At 38.0% G+C, this 23,241-nt stretch overlaps 1 protein-coding gene across 1 annotated transcript in view; it reads right to left on the bottom strand.

The window, feature by feature from the left end:
* LOC134532861 (microtubule-associated protein futsch) overlaps positions 1-23,241 on the bottom strand; it is a 377,195-nt gene that overhangs the window by 43,728 nt on the left and 310,226 nt on the right. Inside the window, exon 2 of the mRNA XM_063369863.1 lies at positions 16,190-16,288. Within this exon, the coding sequence (XP_063225933.1) occupies positions 16,190-16,288 (99 nt within the window). The remainder of the gene's footprint in view (positions 1-16,189; positions 16,289-23,241) is intronic.

Genomic DNA, 23,241 nt, shown 5'->3' on the forward strand with positions numbered 1-23,241 from the left:
AACTTGCATAAAGCCTCCGTGCTAATTTTTTTGTTTGACATTGCATACGACTTGGCTTTGGCTACTTGTTGAAGTCAACACTTGTGAACTGGTGTAATTATCATGATAGATGTAGTTTCCTGCGTAAAGTGATAAGTTATTTCCTCGAGGCGTGTAAGCCCATCCCACACGATGCCCATTTTCTGCTGTAACATGGGGATAAAAGTGCGCATAAAAGTTTGTATAGCAGAAGAGAAGAAATAATTCTTAACTCCATACACACGATACCTGGAATACTAACAGAAAACCAGCCAACGCAATTGCTGTCCAAAGCCAGCATATCAGGGTAGGATAAACATGTTATCAATTTAACCAATTAATGAAAAAAAAATTATGGAAATTGCAGCTGTTTATTTTTTAAAAAAAATATGAAACCTGGTGTATGATTTTTTGATATATATCTTCTGTATTTCATTTGCAAATATATAACAAATTTGGTTTAGTATTTAAAAACAAATACAGATAAATTTTGAAATTAAAGAGATATAATTTTTATTGGTAGTTTAGTTTCAAAATCTAGTAATATAAAATTTAAAGAATACAAGGAAAATCGGGTATGCTTTAATATAGTTTATTTATGATATATTTATAATATTAAATAAATCAGACAGTTCAACCAGCTAATCCAAAGTATTAATTATGTTAAATTTATTTTAATAATAAAAAATTTCCACGAATACACATATTTTATACGGTACTTGATTAATTAACTTATTTTACTACTTACTTTGAGAAATTGTAACTAACAATTTTGTAACCCAGTGACACAAAGAAACCCGCATAGTTCGTACAATAAACTTAAATCTAAAGTGAAAGAAAACCATGTCGGGTTTACATTTACGCTAACATGTGTGGGTTTCTATGAAGTGTCAGTTTATTCGTTAATAATTTATGGAAAGTCGTTTTCTAACAAACGTCGGAGTTTTAATCAGAGAATTTAATTTTTTGTTTAAATTACTTGGGAACATATAATTTAATTTTATCTTGAGTAAAAATAAATCTACCTAGTGTGAAATAATAAAACCAATGGTCTGAACTTTGTATTTAATAATATTATAAACAAACAATATTAGTACATATTTTATTAAAGCACAATATGTATAATCCAGTGATCTATTATTTAAAGAAAAGGGTTTTTTGCAATGATGAGGTTCTGAACCAAATTAAAAGTTGTCTCTCGATCACCACAACCGCGCGCTATACTACTACACTGCCATTTATTATTTTTTTATTAGTTTATTCAGTTTTTGCTAATTTTTTTTAAAATTGTTTAGCTGGCCGCTGATAATCATCACCAACCATCAAACTATCCTCCCTTTATTTGATTATTATTTCTTTTAGCTCGACAGCTTAGTATGACAGTTTTATTGACTTTGACAAATCGATGACAAATTCAAACGTTTACAAATTTAAAGCCATGCCTTACGCGGGACTCGAACCCAGAACCCCTCGCACCGTAAGCCTGTGTGCATCCGAATACGTTGTCGGCTTCCGAGACTCACATACTTCGGGGTGGAGACTACGAGGTATTACACTCTAAAATATTTTTATTGCGTATTTTAAAACTTGCGATTATTTCTTTCTGCGATTATTTTAGTTTACCAAATATGTTCCAGGGTAGTTTTACTATCATAAAGTTTCATTTGGCATACCGTTACGTTTGTTACGTCCCCTAAAGTTCACAAAAGGGAGTATACAAGGGTTTATATTGCTACACGTAGGTCTGACATCTTGAGGACTACCGCTTGGAAGGGTGCTGAGATGTTACCTGCGCGAGAGCAGGCGCGCCAACAGAAAAAACAGGCATGAAAACTGCTAAGAAAATCTGTATCGAGTGAGGCTGGATTTACAGACTGGAGCCTGTTGGTAAACGCGTGGTTGCAAACAAGGTAGAGAAGGTCTGTGAGATACGATTGTTTCCTTGACATGCCAAAAATTGAGAATAATTAAAAATTATAATTATAGCAGAAATATGGAAAAAATCAAAGATGATAGGGCCTAACCTTCCCCGTGTCGACGGGACCTCCCGCGTCACGTGGTCTCACTGACAGGAGCTCATGAGCTGCGTCATGCAGGGGTTTCAGAACCGAGTCGCTACGCTTCAGCGGAGACCCTCGCGTTTAAATGGCACACACATATATTTTTGACGTGACAACGTCTAATAAATCGATGAACGCCGGCTGCACGCACAACAAATTGTCCCGGTACGCACATTGTCCCGTTACGCTGTGTCCCGTTACGCTCATTGTACGTTTGCGCCGCATCTATCTCTCTTCCACTCAATCGGAACAACCATCGATTTGACTTTTTCGAGGCACATTAAACGTGAAACACTCCCATTCGTTTCCTACTTTTTATATCATCGTCCTATCCTTAACAGAATAACACAGATTGGAAGAAGTTAAATAGCAAACATGTATAAAAGTTATAGTTAAAATAATCTCTTCGTTAAAGTAATAAACATATTTGAATTAATGAGTGCAAATAAAAGTAAATTTATCAATTAAATTGTAGATTTAATTTCACTCCTTCTTTGTATCCATACAAAATAGTGATAATTCAATAAAAATGATTAAATTTTATTCATAAAAGTATGCAATCATTTCATCAATGTTTTGTTATGATGTTGTCACGTTAAACTATCGTCCATAAACCGACTTTACAGACAACCAATTTTTGAATTAATACGTGGAGTTTTCGATTGGCGTTTCGTTAACGGAGAACGAAACAAATAAGAAATAATCGATTGGAGAGTGTTTATTTATTGACTCAGCTAAAAACTTAGCAGTGAAACTTCAGAAAGCACATAGTGCCTACATGCTATCTCAGCAACAGTGTGTTATATTGTAAACATCTCAGCTCTCGGTATATGGCATTTGGTAGGAGTCATTTCGTGAAGGGAACGGAAGTCGAATGGAACGGAAATGTGTCCCTGAACAGGGTTCTGCCCACCGGTGAAAGTCTCAGAAATCTTAAAAAAAAAAAAAAAAAAAAAAAAAAAAAAAAAAAAAAAAAAAATTGCGGACCCGCGTGATCCATCCCTTTGGTATTAACTTTCGCGAACATCGGTGGATATAAGTACTAAGCGTATTGGTTGTGCCAGACCAAAACTATATAATACTCAAACTATCGTTTAATACTTTGTGTTAGAATTTAAAGTCAGAGAAATGAATAACGTGGTGCCTGGCTGCCGGATAGCTGTAAGTTCTCCGCAGCCGGGCGTACGAGGTTTCAAGCGCCGGCCGGTGCACTGGCTGTTGGCCGAGTTCAAGGGCTAGGCACCCCGAGGAGGAACTTGAGGCGTGAGTTGCAGTTGCTGGTTCACTATTACCTCCGACTTCACAAGCCTTCTGCAAGGTACGAGAGCCTGACCTCCTTTGCCCGTAGCTGGCACAAGTCCTTTGCCGGGCACGAAGTCCATCTCGCCATCCGTCGTCGGGTCACGAGGCACACGGGTGTCTCCGGAAATCGCAGCGGCCCACACGCAGATTCATCCTCGGTTTGTACAGCACACATACTAATGTAAACAGTTCTGTGTACGTGGCCGCTGACGTTAACAGAGCACAAACATTTTCCGCGCACCAGCCGGCTAAATGCTCATGTGCCTTCTCGATTCATCACAGGAACCACGTCTTACAAGTAACCCAAAGAATGGCAATTGTCTTAGAATTAAGCTTAAATAAAATAAGCATGCCGAAGTGTGTGTCGCTTCCAGAAATCCCGGACACAACAATTACAACTAAAAAAAAAATAATAAGATGCGCTTTACAATTTAGACATCCTTAATTAATGACATTGAAATGGAGAAATAGCTCAGCGTTCGTCATACTGAAGAGATAAAATAAATTGTTGGTCTACATATATTCGATGCCAAATTGAATAAAAGAGTTTCCTGATTAAGTTTTTACTGTTAAATTTAAATTGTTGAATAAGCTAAATAAGGTTAAGCTTTGTTTGTAGGAAGTATTATTTATATCTGTAGTTAAGAAAAAATATTTTACATGTACTTAGTATTATGTGTTTCAAAATGTTTCAGGTCAATTATGTTTTACTGTAGGCTATATGTTGGAATGCAACTTTTAGTTTGAAAAAATACTAAGAAGATAGCCCCGCGTTCATAATACTTTAGAGAACCAACAAAATATAAAATGTCTTGAACGCCATGATTGATCCAACACAATTTTCCTGACTAATAAATTTAAATTTACGATTATATCTTGTTATGACTATTCAAGTTTACAAAATGTATTCCATGATAGTTTCACTACAAAAATTTTTTTTGACGTGACAACGTCTAATAAATCAATGAACGCCGGCTGCACGCACGAAAGTGTCCCGTAACGCACATTGTCTCGTTACGCTGTGGCCCGTTACGCTCATTGTACGCTTGCGCCGCATCTATCTCAATTCCACTCGATTGGAACAACCATCGATTTGACTTTTTCGAGGCACATTAAACTTGAAACACACCCATTCGTTTCCTACTTTTCCTATCATCGTCCTATCCTTAACAGAATAACACAGATTGGAAGAAGTTAAATAGCAAACATGTATAAAAGTTATAGTTAAAATAATCTCTTCGTTAAAGTAATAAACATATTTTAATTAATGAGTGCAAATAAAAATAAATTTATTAATTAAATTGTAGCTTTCATTTCACTCCTTCTTTGTATCCATACAAAATAGTGATGATTCAATAAAAATGATTCAATTTTATTCATAAAAGTATGCAATCATTTCATCAATGTTTTGTTATGACGTTGTCACGTTAAACTATCGTCCGTAAACCGACTTTACAGACAACTAATTTTTTTTTGCACACCAATACGCCTAATTAATCGCCCGATGTTCGCGAAAGTTAATATATATGGGTGCATGTTGCCGCACGTGGTTCCGCCATCTTGAAGACGTAGGACCGTGGCTACAGCAGTTTCTGCACGAGTTTTGAACTTTCAACCTGATAAATTGCCGTTGTGTAATCGCGCTAATCTATTTGCATTTGTGGCGTCATTCTCAACCCGCCTAAATAAGTATAACCTCAAAAACGCAGGCGATGATAATAACAGTCTACAAGGGGGGGGGGGGGGGACGTCACAGGTTAAGCTTTGAGAAATTCACGTGCAACACGTTCGGTAGTCCTGTTGTTCGGCCAGCTCTGAGAAATCAATAGCACCATCTTGTTAAAACAGAATTATAGTTGGGTTTTAAAAAAATGGGAAAAAAAATTTTACCGTGTGCTTTTTCGTATATTCTATGTTAAAGTCAGTGTCCAAGTTTTTTTATTATAATTTTATTTGCAACATCAGAACACAGGCATTTGTTTCGTTACCGAACTTAGATGTTTACACATCACTGGCGAGTAGATACTGAAAGACTCGCTCACAAAATTTTTTGACGTGACAACGTCTAATAAATCGATGAACACTGGCTGCACGCACGAAAAAGGATGACTCATTGACCCGTTACGCACATTGTCCCGTTACGCTCATTGTACGATTGCGCCGCATCTATCTCTCTTCCACTCGATTGGAACAACCCTCGATTTGACTTTTTCGAGGCGCACTAAACTTTTAACACTCCCATTCGTTTCCTACTTTTCCTATCATCGTCCTATCCTTAACAGAATAACACAGATTGGAAGAAGTTAAATAGCAAACATGTATAAAAGTTATAGTTAAAATAATCTGTTCGTTAAAGTAATAAAAATATTTGAATTAATGAGTGGAAATAAAAGTACATCTATTAATTAAATTATAGATTTCATTTCACTCCTTTGTATCCATACAAAATAGTGATAATTCAATAAAAATGATTAAATTTTATTCATAAAACTATGCAATCATTTCATCAATGTTTTGTTATGACGTCACGTTAAACTATCGTCCGTAAACCGTCTTTACAGACAACCAATTTTTTTATTAGGTCCTTCTCTCGCCTGGCGATGTATGCCGTGCAGCCTTAGCACCGACCGTTATGTTTTTTTTGTATGGACTGTAAAGAAGGGGAGGAAAAAAAGGTGGCAAATAAAAACAGGAGGGTGGGCCGCGGTGAAGCGAAGTTGCAGCGTAATCTGGAGCAAACAATGGCGGAGGGATTTTTATCGGCGCGGCTGACGTCAGCGCTGCCTGGCGGGCGAACCTGTCCGCCACAAAAGCGTCGGCCGGACGACGCCTACAGGATGTCCACAGTTAGTACTTTCGTACTAGATCTAGTACTTTTATAACCTTTTTAGTGGTCTAGTACATTTTTTTTAAATATAATAATATTATAGTAACTCCAATATGTTTTATTATTAAGCGTAATTATTTTTAAAAACTATGAAATGTATGTGTGTGTGGTTTGATATTTAAGTTCGAGCATTGCAATGTCATAATAACTTTCTAAATAGTTAAAAACCATAAAAAATTTATAATTTATTACTTTCTTGACGTGACGTCTAATAAATCGATGAACGCCGGCTGCACGCACGAAAAAGTGTCCCGTTACGCTCATTGTCCGCTTGCGCCGCATCTATCTCTCTTCCACTCGACTGTTTATAAAGTGAAGTGAAAAGTTAATGTGGTTTTCATTGCTTATTACAACAACAATTTTGGCAATAAAGGTTAATTATTCTTGCACTTTAAAAATCTGATTACTAGTATAATTTCAAGTATTTATTCTTTTATTATTAAAATAAATATGATTAAATTTTATTCATAAAGTATGAAATCATTTCATCAATTTTTTTATGACGTCACATCAAACTATCGTCCGTAAACCGACTTTACAGACAACCAATTTTTTTTCTTTCAAATCTAGTACTTTTTTCGCGCCTAAGTTGGTACGAAATATTTTTTTTCCTTGTGGACACCATGACGCCTCGCACACGGGCGTCGAGCGAAGCGCCCGGGCGGACTCGGAGGACTTTCAGACCGTAGCCCATGAATACAGCTCTGACGCGTCTTTCAGTTCCAAGTAACGATTCACTCAATTTGCAGCTTTTATTCATAACTAGAGACCGGAAAAATTCGCGGGTTCAATGACCTGCTGGATGAACTCTATATTTCTACGTACACTCAGTCAAATGTCACCCACTCATTGGCTGCTGTGTTTTGAGACGTCCCAACGTAGCAGCCTGTGATTCGATACAGCTTTGGCCGGGTGTTTCTCATTGGCCCAGAGTCATCCAGGTGAGTTGTGAGCCAATAGCAGAGGCAGCACTGAGGTATAACTATTGGTATTTTAGCCTATCGCGAAATGATTTCGCGAATTTTTCCGGTCTCTATTCATAACACGTATTGCTAGGGGCAGGTATTTTTCGCGAATAAATCTGAACGCCTATTAGACTACAACAAGTTATGCTCACACCAGCGGTTTCTTCCTTGTGATAGGCCGACGCGACGTCTGCGAGAGAAGTCGTTGCCTTGTTTGACCGAGAGCCACTCAGGGACGTGTTTGCTTCCGCACTAAATCACTGTGATTGGTGTTGTAACAATTGACATTGACCTGGAAGAAACTCATCCAATCACGAGAGGCAGACAATGCTACAGTGTTTTTAACTTTCAGCTGGTCTCGGAGTCTTTTCGAGAAATATGCGTGCCCCTACGTATTGCATGAGTATACGAGGCGTGTTTTTTTTTTTAAATTTTAAGTAGCCTAAGTACCTTTTTGGAAAAAAAGTTGACCTTTCTTAGCAATCTATCGCTACACGAAAACTTGTACACTGTTAGAAATTACAGTAAAATTAAAGCCATTCCAACGAATAATTCGCTTAAAAAAATGTTCTTCGTAATTTCTTATAAATAATATACCGTATTTAAAGTTCTGAGCTCAAACTTGGAAGAAATAACAGTGTTTCTGCAGTAGCCTAAACAATTTTTTTAAAAGGTTTTACTGATATACCTAAATTATTCTTGTGGATTCATGCTCAAAGTAATTGAAATTAAAGCCCGCAAATTTACGACGATAAATGCAAATTTACGAAGATCCATGATATAATTTGTAACATAAGGTGAAAATTTTTATCAGTGTACTTTAATCTAATTTTCTACATAATTTACACCAAAATTAAGGCACTTATTATATCATACAACAAGCTTTTAAATCCCATACTCCTGATTTAACAACCATTGAGACTTGACGAAACTCATCAGATAACGACTTAACCGTGAAACTTCTGTTCTCGTTCACTTTTTCGTCAACTTTCTGCACCAAATCCTCAGTAATGACAGAAGGTCGCCCTACTTCGTTCCTCATCATCAACATTCGCGCGGCCATCTTTAAAAGCTGCAACTCATTTCCGTACCATTCCATCTGTCATAATGTTTTCTCCATACACTTGAATTATCTGACGATAAATTCCGGTCTCTTTCACGCATTTAAGCACTAAGAAAACGTATCACAGCGCGTATTTCACAGTCGGCGGAGGAATTTTAAATACAAACAAACCTAGACACGATAGAAGGTTTCGTAATGGCGTCTGTGGCTTGCCAACAGATGCAGCCCGTATGCGCGGAATACCAACAGCAGCGCTGCAGCGGCCGAATTTCAAAACGGCACTTACTTAAAAAAATATCTCTCTTATATACCTGCATAGTACAGCTATAGGAACATTTATTACAGCAGCAGAAAAAAAAAACGCGTCGACTGCAGTGCTAAAAACATTCAGATTAGTTCACACACTCTCGAAATCCATTTTGTATTTTTATTCAAAATGGAGCAAATATTCCTCCTGGTCCTGGGTGTTGGGTGTGGAGCCGAAAGCCGATGTCCGTCATTTTAGACTGTGACGTCACAGCCGCTATCTTAGATGACCTCCTTTGTCACTGACCTTAAATTTGAATTTCAAAATTTGCCAAAAATTGCTTGACTTGATTTAAACTTTGCCACAATTGACATAAAATACGCCAAATTAATTAAAAATTTCTCGTTTATTAGAAAAAAAAATATTTTTACCAAAAAATCTCAAGCAATCGTAAAATTCAAAAATTTCCATTTCCGATGAACAATTTCCCTTCGAAAAATCAAAAATTGGTTATTCTATATTCATCAAAAGTAAATTACCCTTTTAAGAGGCTAAAATGGCCGACAAAATGGGTCCTAAAACACCTGAAGATCTGGTGATTGGCACTACTGCACTCTGGCGGGTGTATTTTAAACCAATATAGCGGATGTACAAATGTAGCAAACGAAAACAAAATGGTGGAACCAAGATGGCCGTCATGACGTAATACTGCTTGACGTAATACATATTCCTGATATTAGTGGTGGGGTGTCAGTCTGCTGGTAGCCCCCTTGGAAGAAGGGGCCCTCACCAGGTTCGAACCGTGCACTCCAAGGTCCATGACGTAAGTGTTTTTTTTATTAAAATATTGTTAGAGTTGTACATAAATATTTTTTATAAATTAAAAAAGTTTCTATTTGTTTGTATAATAATTACGGACTTTCAATATGGCAGAGGTGAAGTAATTTTCAAACTGGTGGATCCCATAATGTTGGAAAGTTATAGAAAACAAAATGGCAGACGTGACTTAATAATTAAAAATGACGTAATTCAAGATGAGAGTTGGGGTCAAGGTTAAGGACAAAGGTACCCTCTAGAGGCTTACTGGAGGGGCTGTTGGATGGGAAATGTAAGCAACTTTGGGAACATTTAGTTATTTTAAAGGCAAAAACACTTTGAGGAATTTAGACTTTCTAATTATTGATTTTTCGGTGAAAACTTTCCCTTGAAAATGAAGTTTTTTTGTATCATACGATTACTTGATTGTTTATTTCCTTGCCACAGAAGACGGGAAGTAAGTTCAAGGCCCTAACGTCAGCAAATAATATAAACATTTGCAAAAGTAGACATTCAAGCATTTACCGGTGTAATTTCAGACGGGTTAAATAACTTTTTAACTGTCTCATTGAAAATTATTGCTGTACTTATACATGGTTCGTACATTATTCCTTCTGCCAGTTTTCCTGACTATTCCCTATTTTATCTGTTTTATATAATGTCCTCCCCTCCCCACCGGATATCATCAGTCAATCTGGCATTATTTATATATATATATATGTTATATATATAACAATACACAATTGGCACTGTTATTTTGAACGTAACTAACTCTACTACTCTGAAAAAATACAACGAATATATTTGATCCAACTTTGATATTTTATTGTTTCAAATAAATTAATATACATCTGTTTATACCCCTTAGGATAATTATTATAAGTATTACGGATTTCTAACATATCATTATGATTGAAATACGTATCAAGTTTAAGACATTAAGATACTACATATCATGTAAAATCGCTACTATATTTCAACCACGGTTTTGTCGATATTCCAGTGTTTTCAAGGTTTTTTTTAAAGACACCTTTTAAATTCCCTTAGTTTTCTCTGTTTTCCAGTTTTCCCTTGTCTGCGGGTACCCTCTTATAAGAAGTCGTGTTAGAACATGCACGGTTACCTTCCCCAAAACAAGGCGATCTGGGTTCGATTCCCGGAGGGTTAAACAAGTGAAATGTGGCGTACGTTGCCATGAGACGCAATGTTTCCTCGGGGTACTTCCCTTTTCCCCACTTACTCATTCCTTCAAGCCTCAAATCTCATCTCATAACCTCTTCACCGTGTCTGAAGACCCCGATGTTGATGTGACGTCATTTTTTACATTTCAATATGCATGATTAGATGAACTTGTGTTCAGCAGCCCCTTATAAACTGTTACATATATTACTTGTATTTAACTAACGCCGGCAACACAAAAAATCTCAAACTTTTCAGAAAAAAAACTTTTCTAATCAGTCCCTACTAATTTCGTAATGAGAGGCTGTAATGAAAGTACTTTAGAATACCGTAGAGAAAGAGAGAGAGAGAGAGAGAGAGAGAGAGAGAAAATGAAAAGCAGCGCTACAAACTCTTGCGTACGTCTCTAGCACCGATGCGATAAAAAGTGCCGGGTAACTTTTGTGAAGTCTTTTCAAACACTGAAAATTTCAACTTAATTTAAAAAAAAAGTCTTTTATTGGTTTTCTGTCTGAAACAGAATATTTAGTCACGAGAGAAACGAGTGAATAGTGAATAAATGGCAAGTTTTAATTTCTCTATTATATAGGTTCCATTTTTTATTACTTTCTGAGGTATATTACAAAATGAACTGAACTTTTTTTTTTAGCAGAACAACTCTTCTCCAGGTAAAAAGTTAATTCTGATTTTAAGTATCAACCCGGTTTGGTTGTTGGGAAATACAGAGGTTATAGCTTAACTAAATTAAAGTTAAGTAATTTAATTTACTCCCTAGAAGCATGGTGTGCCTCATTGCAGGATACTTCTCTCATTAGTTCCTTACTTTTCGTGACACAACTGTTTCCAGCAAAGTCGTGTCTCAATTCCTGCGAGTGGGGAGTGTTTACATTTCATGTCACAGTGAAAATAAAACTAAAATTCTAAATCAATGTTCATTCAGTTTGCCTTTGAAATAATAGAGGTTAATTTCATGCTGAATCAAACATCCATCATAAGTAACAAACGTCAGATGATGAAAGCAAACATATCAGAAATAATTGGGCCCACTTAGAGAGTCTGAAAATTAAAACCTTCAAAACGTAGCCCCAGGAAAATTCCTTACTAAATCCCGTAGATAGTGTTTTAATACAAAAAAAATAGTCAGCTTAAAGAATATAAACTTGATCAACCGAAGCAGCTCTGATCAAAAGTCATAATTAATTGAAGACCACAAGGCAAGAAGGGGGAATGTCATGTTTTTATGAAAAATTAGTTAATAGTCCAAAATTGTAGTTTAACATGGGGGTTATACTATAACATCGTGTACACTGCAATACAGTGAATGGTCAGGGTGCTATCATGCTGTGAACAAGTTGTGTACTCTGTAAAAAAGGGGAATGTCATTGTTGAAATTCACAATAAGGGGGAATGTCAGAGGTAAGATACAATAAGGGGCAATGTCGGTTACAATAAAGTTTTCTTCAGGTTTGCAGCCATTTCTATGGTTCCCAGTTTCTGTGTTTTATGTTTGTTTTCTCTGGTTTTCTGTGACATGCTATTTGCTGCAATAGTGTATGTCCAATATAATACTTTAATTAGTATCTCTATGGAGTTGACTGCATTGTATGTACTCCATGCAATAGTTTAGTTTGAACAAATCCGATAGATGGCAGCAATCACAAAACAGAGACTATAGAGGAACTATGAGTTTTATAGAAGAATTTTCACAACCAGGTTCAATATATCGTTTGGTTACCCTCGCAGTGACACATGTGGCATTTGCGATAAGTATCCGTCAGATAAAAAAACGTTACAACAAGAACTACTTTCACTGGTATCTTTAGGAGATAAACGATCAATTGAACAGAAAATGCGAAACATAGAAATACAAAATGAAGAACACAAGACAAAAGCCCAATTTTTATGACAGAAAGAAGGCAAGACTTGAGAGCAAGAAAAGTGTTACATATGAAGCTATCACAATGGACTTTCAAAAAAACTTACCAGTTCCTAATATTAGTACAAATGATGTTTACTATCGGCGACATTTATCGCTTTATTCATTTAACATACACATTTTATCATCCGATTATTCTGTTTTTTTATCGTTACCCAGACACTGTTGGCGGCAAGGCATCTAATGAAGTAGCATCAATGATTCATCATTTCCTTTATCAGATACTGGATCCTGCAGTACAAACTCTGGAGATTTTCTGCGAGTCGTGTACTGGACAGAATAAAAACTGGACCATTTTCAGATTTCTGCATTATGTGGTATGTTTTGCAAAACTATTGAAACGAATGAAAGTTACCTTCCCCATACGTGGACATTCCTATTTGGAGTGTGACCGTAATATGGCATCTATTAATCAGAAATTCCCTGCTGAAACACCTGAGGATTGGATTGTTGAATTTGAATCAGCCCGTTGTAAACCTTTTCCATTTCACGTTGTTGTGGTTGATCAGTCTTTACTCCGAAACTGGTCTGAGTTTTTGACACCAATGTATAGACATAACTGTACATTTGCTACAAGACCCATTCGAGAGATTTTTTTGAGCAACATCATACTCGAACTGTGGAGCATAGGGACACGTTCAATGGATACTGGGAGTCTGATGTCATAGTTCCTGCCAATATGCCACATTGTCATCAGCCACTGCAGAAAGGTGAATTCATCATGCCAGAATACCTTCGTGAAGGTAAGAATGTTATATAATTGAGTGTAACTAATGTGAATGTGTTTCACACCTAATCTTTCGTGTATTATTTATAACCACATACAGTAGATCCAGCAACTGAAACAATCTTGTAACCCAGGAGGGAAGGAATACCTCGAAACCCTGCCCCATAAGACTACCCCAGCAGCAAACGACAAGAACAATAGGAGAAGCAACACTAAATAGATTTACCCAGTTAAATCAATTGAGGTTCCTTGAACTGTATTACTGATAAATTTTTATATTTATATAATTTGAGGTGTTTGTGTGCTCTGTTAGGTTTGATTTAGTGTTGTTTTCAACAAACATGTGTAATTGTTTTCTGTGACATTTCTATTTCTTGTATGTTTTGTACTTGACATTCCTCTTTTTTGTAAACTGTTATATGTAGTTATGAGACAAACATTATAAATATTATTAATACAATACTATTAAGAGATATATTTTATATGGTTTTATTATCTGCAATGTTCACCGATTGGGGAAAAAAAGTTTCATTATGCATCAATAACATTATCACACTAAACATACAGTGCCAAAACTTTAAATATCTGTAGCCAAAAATTCCATTAACTTGACATTCCTCTTTCTTGCCTTGTGGTCTTCAATTTATTGTTATTCGTGGCAGACAAGGAAAAGAAAAATCTATCATTTCCATGGCATAAATCACAGAAGTGTCTCGTCCAAATAAGTGCCAACTTACAGGCACTGAGTGAGCTAGTTGAGTGACAGAAACATTCGCTGTACATAACGAGTTCACACTTTCAGAAAGCTTGACTTATAAGAAAACTAAACATTAGTCAGGTATCTGATCAATGCACCAACTCAGCTGAGCAGACACAAAATTATACCCACATTACGAAGAGCCATTTTTACAGTAGTGTTAGAGGATGTGAACTACAGGAATACATACAATAAATGCATAAATTTTACGCTGAAAACAAAGATAGTGTGATAGTCTGCAAGGTTTAGGAATGTGTTCAGAAATTTAATTCTTACATATTACGAACCCAGTTGGAATTTTCAATGACACTTAAGTGAAAGAAATTATTTAAGGGTACAACAAATAAAAAAATGATAAAATTTCTAATGTAATATTTTTGATATTAATGTTTTCTTTGATATCTAAAGTTAAAATATCACGACAGTTGAAACTCTAACTATAAATGCGAGACAAGAGCCATATCTGCAAGTATGGATCCTATGGCTTCAAGCAACTTTTTCTGGTAACTGTAAGGATCAAATTTTTTGCTGAATCGGTGAGACCGTTGATTATGACATCATTAATGCAAACACTGAACAGATGGGGACGGGGAAGGAGGGGAAATTAGATAGGGTATAGGGTAGGGCGAAGTACAAGATAGTATCGGGCTGGATTAGGTATTTTAGCACTTATCATTTTTTTTGCTTTAGTCCACGAAGTCGTTAAGTGTACCACAACATTATCTCTAGGGTCATTAAACACTCTATTTGTTGCTTTTGCATAGATATACAATTAACAGATTTGATCGCGGGATGCCTCTACTCTCTCTATACATCGAACCGCAGACCAACTTGCGCGACCCTCTCTACTAAAGGTTGTCCCGAAATTCTCGCAAGAAGTGATTTTGAACTGTAGCTGCCAAAATCTACATTACTTAAAAAAAAAATTGCTCAACAATGAAAACACGTTGTTCTTTCGTGTAGCGCTCCACTTTTACTGACCCTAAACAGTTTTTTTGTTACGCTATTTTTTCTTCTTCTTTCGTTGGAAACACTAGTGGCAGACAATTCAAACCTCGCGTGCACTTTGAGACACTCTTTAGTTACTTACTACCAGTCTACTGTTGCAGCACGTCATAAAGACATCTTTGTGCAACTATATCTCTCTGCAAATATCACCGGTGCATTGCCGCTCTTGGTAAGACAGAGCCCTGCTCTCTCTCCCGTAGTTCATCAGGTTCTCCCTTGCCCCGGTGTCCTCCACACTCGGGGTTCGCTCACACTACCTGTCGGCGCCGCGCTTCCGACAACGGGGTGTCACAACGGGTCGTTACCACAACGCCGAAATACCACAACTCCGAACGTACAATAACGCCGAATGCCAAATTGACCGCAACGCCGACAGCTAGAAAACTTGTGTGTACCATAACGCCGAAATACAGTAACGCCGAAAAATGTACCACAACCTAACCTAACCTAGGCTAGCCTAACCTAGCCTAACCTAACCTTACCTTACCTAACCTAACCTTTGTGGCAGTCCTGCAATGACATTTTTCGGCGTTAATGTATTTCGGCGTTGTGGTAATTAGGCGTTGTCGTACACAGCATTTTTCTAGCTGTCGGCGTTATGGTCAATTTGGCATTTCGGCGTTATTGTACGATCGGCGTTGTGGTATTTCGGCGTTGTGGTGCGTCGCCCTTCCGGCTCAGGAACTCTTAAGTATCGTTTTCTCTCAGAGGGGACACAGCCTTAGAGGCGTTCAGGCGTGATCCCACGGATGGTGGCTTCACACCACCGGTCGTTCGACCGAGTGCGTGAGCCAGTGGCCCGTGCCTGGGCAGGAACACCGGGGCAACGACCCTTGTCTCGGCAGGGCGACACCAACCTGTCTCACGAGGCAAGCCTAAGATGCACATAAAGTTCTGCCATTCCCGATTACACCCGAACAATTCACCTTCGGCCAACCTCGGGTGTATTTATATATATATATATTTATATTTCTCTGTTCATTTTAATGTAGCTATACTAACCTAACTAACCGTCCATAGTGTTTTAAAGTGTTTTAATGTAGCTAACCTAACCGACCACTTTTAATATTTGGATTCATTTTTTCCCTGCGCAAAATTAAAGCAAATCCCGAGGTTGGCCGGAGGTGAATATTCGGGCGTGTTCGGGCAGGGACAGAACTTGATGGACATGTTAGGCTTCTCGTCTCCACGACGGACGGTCTAAAGAAAGCAAGTGCCTCTCACCGTTCCTAGCTTCCTCGCCGTCCGGCGCCTGCGCGGTGAGAGCTTCCAGCTCCTTCTCGAGGTACACGTGTGCGCTCTGCACGTCCCAGGAGAGGAAACCTGCGACACACAGCGAGCACACACACTCACAGCGCGGGCACACACAACACCACCAGCCTTCCTCTCTTTACAACTTTCAATTAGGCTTTCACGGCCGTTGGTCTGAAGCAGCTCGGCTTCTGGGTTGCAGCCGCGTCCCTCGAGCGAATAATTCACCTGACGTTTCGGTCGACATTGCAGTCGCCATCATCAGGGAGCAGTTACCTAATGAGGTTCTTGCAAGTTATCCTGCCTTTATAATCAGGTTATTTCAGTCGATTTCCAGTTTTAAAGGTTCTCGACTGGGTCAGAGATTTTTTTTTTTTTTTTCACATGTTGAGAAATTTTCTTTCCTGTGTTGAGGACTGCAGTGGCCGACCCAACTTCGTGTGTTTCTGTTGGGAAAAGGAAAAAGGGGGGGGGGGGGGTTAGAGATGAGGAGAGTGACCTAAGGGTTTTGTGTGGTAAGGAATACTTCCCAGTTAATTTGGGAGTCGTAAATAGTTTATCAAAATGCTATTTTAACTAATTTTCTCACATCTCAAAAATAATTATGAAAAAATTGGTTTTTATCGGATTTTTTTAGAGTATAAAGGCTAAAAAATAACACACAGTACAATGGCACTAAAATAAAAGTGAAAAATATATTTTTTAATAATTGAACCGATTTGAATGGTCAGATGTGAACTGGAGTAGGTTTTTTTATTTGTTATATCTCCTATCTCATGAAGTGCTTTAGTTCTGGTGGGATATTAAGGGTGGCGAGGGAATTGTTACTCATCCCCAACCACATTATATCTGTCACAGAACTACGTTGGATAAGGAGGGGGGGGGGGGAGGTAGCCTGTATCTGGTGCCAGAATAGGTGGGGCGCATGATAGGCCGACAAAACTATAAAAATTATAACTAAACAATATCTACTAAGTTACTGAAAATTGTATTGCATATATCTCCTTATTACCTAATTTTATATGCATATATTCTTATCACACATTTTTCTTGGACTTTGAATATGTATTGGATTCAGGCAAAACAACAGTAAAAGTAAGTTTAGTTTCTGTACTTTGTTAAAAATAGTTTTCAATTTTGTAATTAAAAAATTACACAATTAAAACAACGTGCTATACCATCTTAAGTGAAAACACAGAACCTTAAACAATGTATTATTTATTTAAATACAGCACGTTGAAATAACATTCACATAAACACTGGTAAGTAGGGAGGAAAGATTCTTGGATTCATTTCGCGATAACCTAAAATTTTAATAAATATAAATTTTAGCTGTTTTTTTTTTTTTTGCTATCGGCTGACTGTTCATCTGCACGACTCTGGGCCGATGAGAAAATCCTCAACCAAAGAAGTATCGAATCACAGGCAAACCAGTTGGGACGACTCAACAAGTCATCAGCCAATGAACTGGTGTTATCTGCCCGAGTATGCAGAGGTCTGTTTAGTCTGCCCTGAAGGTGATGGAAGCTGCGATTCTTTCCAGTCCCTTATGGAAGTACAGGGGTTTAAAAGAAAATAATTAAATTTTTGCATATAAAGTAATGTACACGGAAGAAACAAACGAACCCTGGAACGTTTATTGCTGCTGTGAAAGCCTATATACGTCCTTGCACAGGACCACTGGGTGTTGTGTTGTTCCTCCACCTCCACGCTGCAGAAGGCAGTGGCGAGCCACTGCAGTATCACCTCTCCAAGTCAGCGCCAGTCGCGCCAAACCCATCTCTACATTCCAGGTGTGATGCCTGGGGTTCTACTGAACCCCGGCTTTGGACCGGATTTTTTGACAGGGAACTTTATTGAAATACTGGCCGTCTGGTTAATACTATAAAGTTTCCCTTTGGCTTTGCGAACTTTGGTTCGCGCCATCCTGCCACAGATGGCAACACCGTGGTTACACATTTTCCGTTCCACGCGCTTTCCGTTCCGTTTGCGGAATTACACTTTCACGTGAAAAAAATTGTTGAAAAAAAAAAGACGTGATGACATGCTTGTGTGGTGCTCGGATTAGTTTATAAACTGACACCTGCCCCCGTTTTATTTCCCCTAACCTAACTAAAGCTAAGTGTGTTGGGGAGGGTTCCGGGTTAGGGAGGGAGACTAAGTGCGTCTCAGGCCGAAGCCTATACGCTCTACACATGCAGGTTGTTAGCCATGCAGGGGAGGTAGCATGCATCATGTGCTAGGAGGGGGATTGGCCAGCCATGGCAGCGATTGGCGCAATGACTAACTCCCCTCACTGACTATCCGAGACTAAAACTAATTAAGTTGGGTCCAGGTAAAACCTGCATAGACACAGGGAAAACCCTGGGCACTTACATGCGGGATGATATATTTCATGCACTAGTATCAAGCAGGTTGGTTACGGGAAACAGAAGGATGGTTCTGAAAGAAGAGTTGGAAAAAGTCTACCGTGCGGGGGGTTGGGGGCTAGTCTACCCTGACCGGCCATCGACCCGACAGTTTGTTCGTCGTGAAATTAAACGTAGAATTTAATAAAGATGCCCTTGCAGTTAATAAAAAAGTATTAGTAAGTTTAAGAAAGAATTTCGGCTTTAATCTCCAACACAGACGCTCGTGGTGCGCTGGGGCCGAGATTAAAATTAGTCGAGAATATTTTACGTTTTTATGTCTTCCAGTGCTCAAAATGATATGCAATTGTGGCTCCGGACACGAAATTTTATTTATAATTTATTAATAATGACGCCCCTCGCGATAAACAAAGGAAAATATGTATTAACGAGTGTCTGGTTTCCGCGGAAGACAATGAGCGTAACGGGACACATCGTAGTGGGACAATTGCGTAACCGGACACTTTTTCGTACGTGCAGACGGCGTAAATCGATTTATTAGACGTTGTCACGTCAAAATTTGGTGACAGACACCATGACAATCATACATTCGAGGACAAAAGAGCCACTATTAAAACACGTACAATGGTTCGCACTCTAAAATTTAATTTTTAACGGATAAAGGTGGTTGTCTGTAAAGTCGGTTTACGGACGATAATTTTACGTGATAACTTCATACGAAAACATTGATGAAAAATTGCATACTTTTAAATTTTCAAATATTATTTACAGTTTTTGCAAATTTAATTTAAATAATTTGTTTAAATATAATCACGAACAATTAGTTAAAGAGCCCGCCTTAACCTATTTGATATCATAGAAGATTTTCTCGCACGGTGGTTGGCCGGTTTTTGCACGTTCGGCTCAGGCGGAACGTGGCACATTTTCGTGCGTGCAGCCGGCGTTCATCGATTTATAAGACGTTATCACGTCAAAAAACCTTTTGTCATTGTCTGTGAGCTTTTTAGCTCAATATATGTTAAGCGCTGTTTATACAATGTTTAAAAAAAACAATCACACGTACATAATTACTAATAGGGCTACACTTGCACTCAACTTTAAGTTATAGTACACAAACTATTTATATTACAGACAACTATTTTGACGTGACGTCTAATAAATCGATGAACGCCGGCTGCAAGCACGAAAAAGTGTCACGTTACGGGCATTGTCCCGTTACGCGGTGTCCCGTTACGCTCATTGTACACTTGCGCCGCATCTATCTCTCTTCCACTCGATTGGAACAACCATCGATTTGACTTTTTCGAGGCACAATAAACTTGAAACACTCCCATTCGTTTCCTACTTTTCCTATCATCGTCCTATCCTTAACAGAATAACACAGATTGGAAGAAGTTAAATAGCAAACATGTATAAAAGTTATAGTTGAAATAATCTCTTCGTTAAAGTAATAAACATATTTGAATTAATGAGTGTAAATAAAAGTAAATTTATCAATTAAATTGTAGATTACATTTCACTCCTTCTTTGTATCTATACAAAATAGTGATAATTCAATAAAAATGATTCAATTTTATTCATAAAAGTATGCAATCATTTCATCAATGTTTTGTTATGACGTTGCCACGTTAAACTATCGTCCATAAACCGACTTTACAGACAACCAATTTTTTAAAATGTGAAATTAGCCTAAGCTATAACTAGGAGTTATGTACACAATTAAAAGACTTAATTAACTAATAAAATGAACGGCACTATGATCGGTGTCCTTTTTGTACGGGTTTTTACTGTGGTCCGCCTGGATGGTAATCCGTTATTAATTTGTGAGGGTGTGGGCGTGTAATGTCATGTATCCCGATATTTCGTACAAGTGTGGACGGGTGTTGTGCTGCTCTGCGAAAGACCGCATATTATTCGAGCGTCTGACTCGGGATCAGTGAAGACCCGGTTTCCCGACTGACCCACATCCCGGAAGCCTTCGATCTGTCCGCACGCGACCGGCGCTTCACTCACCCAGAGACAGGCACAAGCTGCATCCGAGTACACAGGGATGCGTCCGTTAGCAACATACATCCTTACACCCCTTAGCAAATGCAGCCGCAATGTAAAAGAACGCATTTCCAAGGGATGGCTGGCATCCGAACACTTTCACTGCTAACACCATCTGTCGACAGCTGGTCGCACTAATGTGCAAGTAGCCATTTTGAGTCGTGATATACACGAATATTCGGCAAAACGTAAATGACAACGAACAATTTAAAAAATGTTCAATGTAGTGTGGATGTTACATATGTTAGCGATCAAAATAAAAACTTTGTTATGGATCCCAAAAATATTAAAAATACTTATAATGAGCATTAAATACCCATATAAGTTTAAGTTCCAGTTTCGGTTATTTTTATGAACGTTTTCATTTCATTCTGTTTGAGTTAACACTTACTCTTTTACGTTTTAGTCTAACCTTATGCCAAAAATCTTAAGTAATGTTATATAGGTACAAACAAAAGAAAACACGAATTCGAAGCTAACGGATGCAGGGACGCATGGATGGATACGAGTGTGAAATCCCTGGAAATCTCGATTTCAGTGGACGCATGTAAGGATAAATAAGCATCCCTTGTGAGAATTCGGAATTCGGAAGCAACTCAAACATGGCCGGGTCCACTACGATGCACTTCTAGTGAATCCCTTAGCTAAGGGTTATATTGGGCTAGTATTCGGATTCAGCCAGCATGAGGCCAGAAAAGATATTCGTGGATTCATTCATAGGATAAAATTCAAGGCCTTCTTCTGCAGAAAAAAAAACATTTACAGGCTAAGATTTAAGTGCTTCTTCTGCAAAAGGACATTCATAGGCTAAGATTCAAGTACTTCTTCTGCAAAAGGACAATCATAAGCTAAGATTCAAGTGCTTCTTTTGCAAAAGGACATTCATAGGCTAAGATTCAAGTGCTTCTGTCTGCAAAAGGACCTTCATAGGCTCAGATTCAAGAGCTTCTTCTACAAAAGGACATTCATAGGCTCAGATTCAAGAGCTTCTTCTGCAGGAGGACATTCATAGGCTCAGATTCAATAGCTTCTTCTGCAAAAGGTCATTCATAGGCTCAGATTCAAGAGCTTCTTCTGCAAAAGGTCATTCATAGGCTCAGACTCAAGTGCTTCTTCTGCAAAAGGACATTCATAGGCTCAGATTCAAGAGCTTCTTCTGCAAAAGGACATTCATAGGCTCAGATTCAATAGCTTCTTCTGCAAAAGGTCATTCATAGGCTCAGATTTAAGAGCTTCTTCTGCAAAAGGACATTCAGAGGCTAAGATTCAAGTACTTCTTCTGCAAAAGGACATTCATAAGCTAAGATTCAAGTGCTTCTTTTGCAAAAGGACATTGATAGGCTAAGATTCAAGTGCTTCTTCTGCAAAAGGACTTTCATATACGTTAAAAAAAAGTAGGTTCTCATAACATAAATTTCGACGATTTCTTGTCGACAAGAACTGCAATTTCCAAAAGTAATAAGAATGCAAGTTGGTTTTGCGGTCTACGAGATGGGGTCGGGACTCGCATGCAAACTTCCCTCGCTTCCGAGGCCTGGGGGGTGTGGGTGCGGGTGTGGGTGGGGCGGGGGGGAGAGGAACAAGATGCTGAGGGCAGTTACCTCCTCTTTTCCCGTCGACGTCGCCCAGGGGGAGTTCAAGTTTTCCGGTGGAGAAGGGGGGGGGGGGGGGGAAAGACACGGGAACGTGAGCCTTGGTGTTCCGCAAGCAGAGAGCGTTTGAGTCATGTCCGGGGCGCAAACAACAGCGCGATACGCGGACGAAAGGACAAATATTTATCTGTTCGAGTGCCCGAGGATATCAGGAGCAGGGGAGTCGGGGAATCTTCAGGAGATGACATACTGCGACCATCTAAATCTTCTGTAGGCCTACGGAAGCCGGTTGCCAAGAAATAGTTTATATTACTGCAAGAAAGATTTTGTAACTTTGTACAACACAAGGTAATGTTTCATAATGAAATACGTTTGAGTTAACACTGGCTATGTCTTACTAAAATTAGCCGTGTTTAACCCATGTTTAACGCAAAAATAAACGGGACATAACCGATAAGGGGAAGTGATAGATTATGAATAACACCATCTAGATTTCAACATATTTTAAGCAATAACTTTTCAAAATTGTGGTTCTTAAAAGAATAGTATATTATTCTATGTAATGCCTTAAATAAATTGAGAATTTGAGAAAAGCTGCAACAAATATTTTATTGGAGTTTTGTATGCAATTTTTTTTTTTAGAATGACTACAAGTGTTTTAATACTATAAGTCAATACTAGTTTATGGTCTTTATAAATGTCTTAAACTATGAAAGAATGTAATTAACTGAAAATTTTTGGAAGAAATACGGGTGTCTTTCTGTTTATTTCCCCTTCATCCCCTTTATTAAATTTAATTAGTCTTATTAATTTGCACAGTTAATACTGGAAAACTATTCAGGGAACGGTTTAGATATTATAGATACTGGGACAACATAAAGCATAAATGCCCCGGTGAGAATATAAACCAAGTATTACTGCGAACACTATTTTGTATTGATGCAGTTGTTTTAATGTAAATGTACAAATACAAAAATATATTTAATTTTACATGAATATTTGTGATCCATTTACA

The sequence above is a fragment of the Bacillus rossius genome, chromosome 1 (assembly GCF_032445375.1).
Source record: "Bacillus rossius redtenbacheri isolate Brsri chromosome 1, Brsri_v3, whole genome shotgun sequence".
Taxonomy (NCBI): Eukaryota; Metazoa; Arthropoda; class Insecta; order Phasmatodea; family Bacillidae; genus Bacillus; species Bacillus rossius.